This window comes from Anarrhichthys ocellatus, unplaced genomic scaffold, assembly GCF_004355925.1.
Source record: "Anarrhichthys ocellatus isolate YVR2014 unplaced genomic scaffold, GSC_Weel_1.0 scaffold18, whole genome shotgun sequence".
In the NCBI taxonomy this organism is placed as follows: Eukaryota; Metazoa; Chordata; class Actinopteri; order Perciformes; family Anarhichadidae; genus Anarrhichthys; species Anarrhichthys ocellatus.
In genome coordinates this window covers 5,084,991-5,093,255 of record NW_022280048.1, presented here as the reverse complement: position 1 = coordinate 5,093,255, position 8,265 = coordinate 5,084,991, and the positions used below count along the sequence as shown (strand labels likewise).

The 8,265-nt window shown below is 45.9% G+C and overlaps 1 protein-coding gene across 4 annotated transcripts in view; it reads right to left on the bottom strand.

The window, feature by feature from the left end:
• Positions 1-8,265, bottom strand: part of abr (ABR activator of RhoGEF and GTPase) — a 106,473-nt gene that overhangs the window by 22,532 nt on the left and 75,676 nt on the right. For all 4 annotated transcript variants that reach the window (XR_004213089.1, XM_031857257.1, XM_031857258.1 and 1 more), the window contains 2 exons: positions 5,007-5,104; positions 4,786-4,917 (listed from right to left, as the gene is read on the bottom strand). Coding sequence is in view for 3 of the 4 variants with exons in the window: in XM_031857257.1 (XP_031713117.1) it covers positions 4,786-4,917; positions 5,007-5,104 (230 nt within the window). In the remaining variant the exon portion in view is untranslated. The remainder of the gene's footprint in view (positions 1-4,785; positions 4,918-5,006; positions 5,105-8,265) is intronic.

Genomic DNA, 8,265 nt, shown 5'->3' with positions numbered 1-8,265 from the left:
CACTGAAGCATGAACATACACGCACACACACACACACAAAAAACCACTGAGCTCCATGTTCAAAACAAATACCACATGAAATACCACCATCCTGCATGCCCCAGAGGCAAGACATTTTCAACAGAAAATACAAAGAACAACAAAAAAATAAATCAGTCAGAGAGGAGTCCTGGGAAGTTTCCATGAAAAGCAGAAGAAAGAAAATGTTAATTTTGTACCCATTAAGTGTAAATTCTGTGCTGCACTGCTATAGTTTTATTTAGTTGACTATAAAATACAAAGAATCCAAAATATGTTAATTTTGAACTGCCACTTTCCCCCATCCGCTTACAAATACTTGTACTGCTTTTCTAATGGAACTTTCTTCACTGTTTATACAGATTACTAAACGCACCCACCAGGCTTTATTCCATCCTCATGGCAGCCTGATGTTGGCATGATGTTTGATCGAGTGCTGAGAGATTAGATCAGAGTTTGAGGCCGGCAATTTCTGCACTGGCTGAGTGCCACTGGTCCACAAGCTTCACCGCTAATTCTCTAGATGGCCGGCCTGCTATTAGCCCGAACAACGGCGCCTTCACTGATAAACCCGTCACGTAGCATGTAAATGTCAAACTTTGCATCTAATGCCTCCTAGTGGAGGAAAGCGCTCCGACTCTTAAGTGGGAGTGAGAGTGCAGCTAGAGGCTCGCCCTCAAACTTTACAACCCCCCTGCACCCGTACTTTTACAGTAACTCCCGGCTAATGCGTGGACCCCCTGTCCAGCTCCTCGAGCTTCGGTGAGGGAGCTAAGAGCTGCCGGGAACAACGAATCGCCCCTTTCCCTTCTGCCCAACTTCTCTGGCTCGCATTATCTCCGGGAAGTCGGACAAAACTATCCGGTTACTGCATACCAAGGCCTTGTAACAGCGCTGCGATGGATGGAGGGAGGGGTTGACATGCGCTCACCGGCAGAACATAAAATAAAAACAGTGATGGGAGGAGAACGGGAAGGAGGGGGGGTCAAGAGGTCGAGGTGGAGTCCCTTTGCTGGGGACATCACTGGAGATGTTACATGACTCACGAGGAATAATAGGATCATCGGATGCTGCTGCAGCAAGGACTCTGCGGAGAACGTGCCGTTCCTCTGTAGACACACAGTGTGAGGTACGCTGTGAGGAGGACCTTCAGTACAGCACCATGTGGTGTTGGGCCTGATCTCTTAAGTGATGGACTCACAACAATGTGGTTACCAGCAATGTGCTGGTTTCTATAAGACTCTGCGCTCCCCCAACAGCCCCCACAGTTATCTTTTGAATCTTACTTTGATTTGGTGGATAATCATGCGCTGAATTTAGGAGCTTGTGAGGGATGGAAATAGGAAGTGTCATGTTGCTATGGAGTCAGTTTGTTAGCTGCGAGCTACAAGGTGATCTGTGCACCTGTGGCAAATTGACACCATCAAAAGTGTGCTGTGTTAGCTAATAGCAAGTCCCGTTTGCAGTGCACCCATGCATGTTCAGACCCCTATCACTGGACCGCTTTGAGACTGAAGAAAACTGTAAAAACATGAAAGACAACACTCTCAGACCCTGATAAGACAAGTGATAAAAGCCTAAAGAGGTGAACCCAGGGGATTGTGGGACGAGGCCGCACGAGGGCCGGATTACCAGATGAAAGGATGGCTGCCGCTGGGTGATACGACGCGTTCCTGCTGCACAAAGCCCTGGGGCGGTTAACCTAAACAGTTACATAACTGGTACTCTGAAGACGAGTATCGCAAGCTACAGCCAACACATGAGGGTCGCCCGGGAGAAGCGGCGCACGAGGCAGACCGGGAGGTCGTCTGCACTTTCCACCCGTAAACCAGTTCAAGTCAGATCACTTTTGTGTTACTTTAAAGATTGACTGAACAAAACCCCGGCAGCCAGAGGTTTATGGAGCCTCACGCTGGCAATGAAATCAGAAATAATGTAATCAAAGTCTCCGATTGTAACTGAAGTCACACTGTTCGCCCACAAAAAAGTTTGTTTAGCCAGAGGACAGTCAACGGCTAACAGAGCAAAAAACATCAGTGGCAACAGGCCAAAGAAAAAACACACCGGAGGAAGCGCTTCTCTTAAACTGGCAACTTCTGGGAGCTGATACGAATCAATTTGGCAAATAGCCTGCTCGGAGATATTCCAGAATCCATTTGTGTTGTCAGTTTGAGACACAGGGGCAGAGAAAACCCGACGTTGTTGCCATTTAATGGAGGATTAGCAACATGCCTTTGGAGGTCAGAGGTTATCAGCTGGGGGGGGACGTCTGTTGGGTGAACGGCTGGAAATAAATGGTGTTTTTTTTCCCATGCAGACAAGCAACTCAATCTAGCTAACATGATAACACGGCTTTCTCTTCGCTGTGTGTATGTGTGTGTGTGTGTGTGTGTGTGAGTGAATGTGTGAATGTGCTCAGTCCTGAACAGAAAACACAGGATCAAAAAATCCGACAGGTCTAATTGTCGCTATCGAAATAAAACCTCTGGCCCGAAACATAACATCCTCTGATGACAGAGTGACAAAGTATCAAAGTGGAGTAACAGCAGCGGAAAAAAGAAAAGAAAGGAAACTTCCAGCCCAATATGCCCTTTTACGGTCTGTCAGTATTCACGGTCCGTCAGTATTCCACAAGCTTGTTAAATAAATCAGAGTGTCTCCAGAGAGGAAAGCAAAACACTGAAGGCTCCTTCTAAACTCGGCTTCACCAGGAAAGCAAACAGCTCGGGTCCAAGTGAAAGTCTCTCTGGATGTGCGCTCTGGACTGCGGAGCAGACCGATGGCCCTCTGTACAATACTTTGGTTGCCTGGCTGCCATAACCACATGGCACGAGACAGTTAATGCTAATTGTTGCACCTTCACACAGCTGATACAATCAGTGGAGACAGTTCATCTATAAAAAGGTCCACTTCTTTCTCTACAGTACACAACTCCACTATAGTGCACACTCACACAACATTCCCACCCTCTCAGACTCTGGGATAGAACATGCCATTCTCTCTCTATTTCTGTCCCCCCATCTCTATTTTCCCCTCCACACAGCGAGCCAGAGGACATGTGGTGTATTTATTTGTGTTCTTTGGCTGTTGTTGGCTGGAAGTGGATGTTCCCAGCAGCAGCAGCAGCAGCAGCAGCAGCAGCAGCAGCAGCAGCAGCAGCGTTGTCTCTCTGACTGGCAGTCGTACCAGGAAGGGTGGCTTTTACTGTCATATAAGATACAACGCTGAACCACTGATGAACCGCTGTACCTTATGTGGAGAGATGGGATGGACCACTTTAACAGAGGAAAGGGCATCAAATAGTATATTAGTGATTCTGTATGATTCCACTTAAAAGATTTGAGGCAGAATCTGTTTAAAAACAGAGCAAACTCAACATTTCATAGTGATGAAGTCCCTTTTCTGCCAATTACTTTACACACAGGCAAAGAAAAAAAAATGCGCATACATACATGCATGTGCACAATTACTTTTTTAATCCTGTCATAGGTCAGACAATCGTTTATTGGAGTCGACTCCTGACCCAATTAACCCAATCACACAGGCAAGGCCCGGTTTCACTGTATTCTTTTAACCACACTACACTAAGCAAAGACTGACTGGTAGCCATTCATAGACACACGTCATCTCCATACAGTAGTTCACTCTATTCATTATTCTAGTAACATCCAAGTTCATAAAAACAATAAATCCAATGCCACGTTCAGATGTATGTGGATCTGATAGATTTGCTTGTGTGGGGCCCATTTGCTCTTCAGAGGAAAATCAAAGACAACACAAATCATCCGACTGAATGAGAAAAGCATGAGAAGTGGTGGTGCCAAACAGGAAACAGCTACAACAAATATGTTGTGGCTGTTTTTTTTAAACTCCCTCATAGGTCTGAGGAGAAACAACAAACCCACCAAAGATCATACGATTTATAAGATATTTTCTGAGTCGCATCCTTTGCTTTAAAATGCAACGCGATCGTGAATGATTCATGTCTGCCCCACTTTCCTCTCTGTGTTAGACAGGAGATTTGTATTCCCGGTGGAACTGCAACCTGTCACTGATGCTGCTTTTACCTGCGACAACAAATGTTATTCTACGTGCAGCAACAAACAAATCTTGAAAAGTTTGAGCAGATTTATAACTTCTGTCGAGTTTGGAGGGTTCAGAAATAACCTGCTCCAAGCTCACCTCTGGCACTGGCACCACTTGAGCAAAAACATGAGGACACTAAACGACGATGAGAGCGACTGAGACCCCTCACAGCTGACCTGAATTCACAAAGCGGGGCTCTGCCGATTGCAGAGGAGGAAAACTGCAGCGGCAGCAATTGGAACTGAACCGCGGGGGGGAAATGACAGGAGTCAAGCTTCACTTGACCAAACAGATTTTCTTTCCAAACAAGTTCGGGAAAAATGGAAACGTGACTCCTCTGCTTCTGCAAAACTTAAAACAACGGCGCATGAGAGCAGCGCTTTGCCTTACTCCAGAGAAACCAGAGATTCCACTGTGTAGGCAGGATCCACTTAACAAGGCCGAGGGAGATTTTTTTACAGCAACGTTTCTCACAACAAGACGGGGGAAACCCCCCTTATATAAACTGGCGTTCAGACTAATAATCCAACCAGCGTCATTAGAGGCCACCAGGACAAAACCGCTCCAGTGTGCGTCAAGGCTAGACGGTAAATTATAATGAGTCACATGCTGGGAAACGTCCCCCAACAGGACAGGGACGTCTCTCTTTGTCGATTGGTCGTTTCTGTGAGGGCCTCTTACCTGGACTTGCCCTTTGCCCATGATCTTGTCCACGATCTCGTTGTCGTCCTTGTTCAGCATGCTCTTGTCGTAACAGTTCTCGTAGCAAAGGATCCGCAGGTACTGGGAGCCCTCCAGCTCGATCTCGAACTCCTGCTCAACCACACAGAAAAGGAGAATAACATATTTGCAACAAAAAAAAAAACACGCGGCGATGCTCTGGTAAAAGGAGGGTGACTGACTTCGTTCCAATGTGGCTCTGTGGTGTCTCTGAAGACTCGGGTCTTGGCCTTGCTGACAAAGTACCCATACGAGTCCACTTCGAGGGTGCAGTAGAGATCTAGGAGGGAACACAGATCCATCAAGGACACTGAAAAACACTGGATGAACATTTCTGGACTGCTTCTATGTCACTGCGATATGACACGGGTGTACTTTTATGATATCTGTCGTGATATCTGTGTCTCGGAAACAGATGCAGAGTAACGCTGTGGAGTCAAAGGACAAGTCTGTTAATCCCATTGTCATCATCTGGCAGTAGAAATGCTGCTATTAAAGAGTTACTACAGCCATTAAAACTGACTTAATGGGCAATGACGTCACTGTATGGATACAATGTATTTTCATTAAAGGTGAACGTAATTACAGGCCAAAAGTACCTCCGTTAATTAGTTTCTCAACACTTAAGCCATGTATTAATATTGTGCAACAGATAAAGATATCGTATAGTCTACCAATTAGTTTCTCGATTAAGTAATCCATTGTTTGTTCTACAAAAATGTCAGCAAATACCCCTAAAATAGCTTCCAGAGACCACGGCGAGGTCTTAATTGATTACTTTTCAAACTAATCGGTTCTTCCATTTCAGCTCGACACTCATCCATCTTATAAATCCACCATCTACAGAACGGCACATCCCATCGAATCAAAGAACTTCAGCTGCTGCCAAAAGCAGCATGGATATTTGCAGCACTAAAGGCATCACTTTGTAGCATACGCATCAGCATCAGAAGACAGCAGCAGTCAAAATCATCTCAGGTAAAAATATAACCACAAACAAGATGCAATTCCTCTTTCAAAAGTGTCATCCACAAGTAGAAATGTGTTAAAGCAAAACTTCCCAAGATGGTTCTCACCATGAAAGTAGTCGAGTATCTAATTCTGGTATCAGATTAATGAATGTGCACTGAAAAGTTTACGCTCCACCAGAGAGAAAAAGCCCTTTAAATCATCGATATGTTGACAGACATCAATCTCCTGCCCGTGTACACACTCTTCCTCTATATCCTCATACTGCAGCCCCCCCCCCCAATCCCTCGGGATCGGCTCGCGCCCAATTCTTACACGGAGCAATTAAGTCTGTTAATGCGTTTCTTTAAATGCTGCTGCAGCGGTTCCTGCAGACCTCGCTGCCAGCTGTCTGTTAAGTGTCAATAGTACGACCCGGTCCCTCGGGTTGGCCCCCGTCTGACAGCATGATGGATGGATGCCCTGCTCGACCTTTCACTGGTTGAATCTCATATACATATAAAACACCGATGGAGGACATGTTTACACTGCAGCATCTTAAACAACAGCCTGACCTGTGCTTTGGTTAACGTTATGGAGCGATACCAAGCACACCGCCTGGGTGAGCTGTATAGAACCATCACTAACAGGACTATACAGAGAGAAGGAATCCCATCTGGTTTCATTCCTCCTCTGTTTGTTGTCTCAGCATCCTGAAAGGCTCTGGCATCATTACTCCCAATGAGGAAGAGATTAGTGCCGGTGGTATGAGGGAAGTTTGGCGGAGAGGAATTCAGTGCGACCCATCTGGGGCATATTTATGAAAATGAAGCAGTTGTCGGACGCTTCCGCCAATCAAAACTACACCTAAGCACACAGACGCAACTCAGTTCAGCCCTTTTTTTTTTAGGACTGCAAAATCAGCTGTTGGTTGTTTTGAGGGCATTTCTTTGAGGCACTGCTGTGATCTTTCGTCGAGCCTGCAGAAAAGAAGAGAGTGTATTCATAGTCCTGAGCAGCTCCTACTTTTCTCTGGAAGTAGATTTCCTCTCCATCTGAAATGAGTTTATGTGGCCTGGACCTAAAATTCAAACAAGGCCAGGGAGAGCATTTCTGTGTCCCCGCAGCGGATCCAGGAGGGCCACGAGAAGTAAGACGGACTCAAAAAAGGCCTGGAACTCCAGAGGTTTTTTTTTTATTTTCCTGGCAGGTCACCACCAGGCTCAGAGTGTGAGGGGGGGGATAAATTGGTCAGCGTGGGGTCTCTGACCCCCAAATGCAGGGGTTAATGAATACCATCCTCTTACATCTCAAATTAACTGCAGCCCTTGTGGTGCGGGGAGTGTTTTTATAGAGGAGGCTAATCTTTGCCCGGGGCGGTGTTGAATGCCGGGTCAGAATGCGGGTTCACAGAATCAGGAGACGAGTGATAATCAGTTAAACTCGTCAGTGTCTCCACAGCTACAAGTCCCAGACACCAGAGCAGCTGTGTGCCCGTGTGCTCTGCTCCAACGGCTTCAGGAGAACGAAATGAGGAGGAGAGAGGAATAATCTAATTGTTTTTCATAGAATCCAGAAGAAGAAAAACTAATAACAGCGTGGCGAACAATGAACGGGCTGGATTTGATCGCACGCAGAAAATAGAAAAGAGTCATGAGAAGATGTGAACACTTCATTTTAATGGGAACAGTGGCGAGTGATGAAAACGTTGGTTCTGATTCAAGCGCAAAAAAGGCATGTTATATAGCTTTGTTGGTCCGGTAGCAAGTGCGCCAATATTCCTTTATTCGTTACATATATGAAATATGAATCACGTTTAAATCTCTTCGGGGGCTGTTGGAGAAGCTCAAGAAACTATCTCCAGATTACTGGAGCTGCGATCGCTTCAAATGCCTTCGTGATTTTTCCAAGTTTGTTGCACGTCAATTTGTAATCTGTGCACACTGCTCGTATGGAGCACGGGTTCCAGCAGCTGCTGAATACATGTGGAGGAATATGGATGTCACTTGTTGACACTCGCGCATACTTAAAAATAAATCGAGAACAAAGTCAACTTGTTTTCCACTGTTGTGGTTTTTTTTTTTGTTTGTTCTACAACAGAGTTTCTGGGAGATACTCGACTCCCAGCTCCTTCCTTCTGTGACCCAGTTTGACTACTTTGCCCTGGGCTGAATTTCAAGCCCTTTCCCACTGGTGGTGGTGGGGGAGGGGGGGGGGGGGGGGGGGGGGGGTGGGGGGGGGGGGTTGTTGTGACATTAATAACACAGCTCCGATAAGATATTCTGGTACATGCCTGTGTGATTTTTCAATCACAACAGGAACAAAATGAGGCTATTGTTCATGATTACACAATCTGAACCGCTGACTAACCGCTTTTTCAATTCATTGCACATTTAAATTCTGATATGATAACAACCACCAAATGCATCAACAGAAAGCGCGCGCGCACACACACACACACACACACACACACACACACACACACACACACAC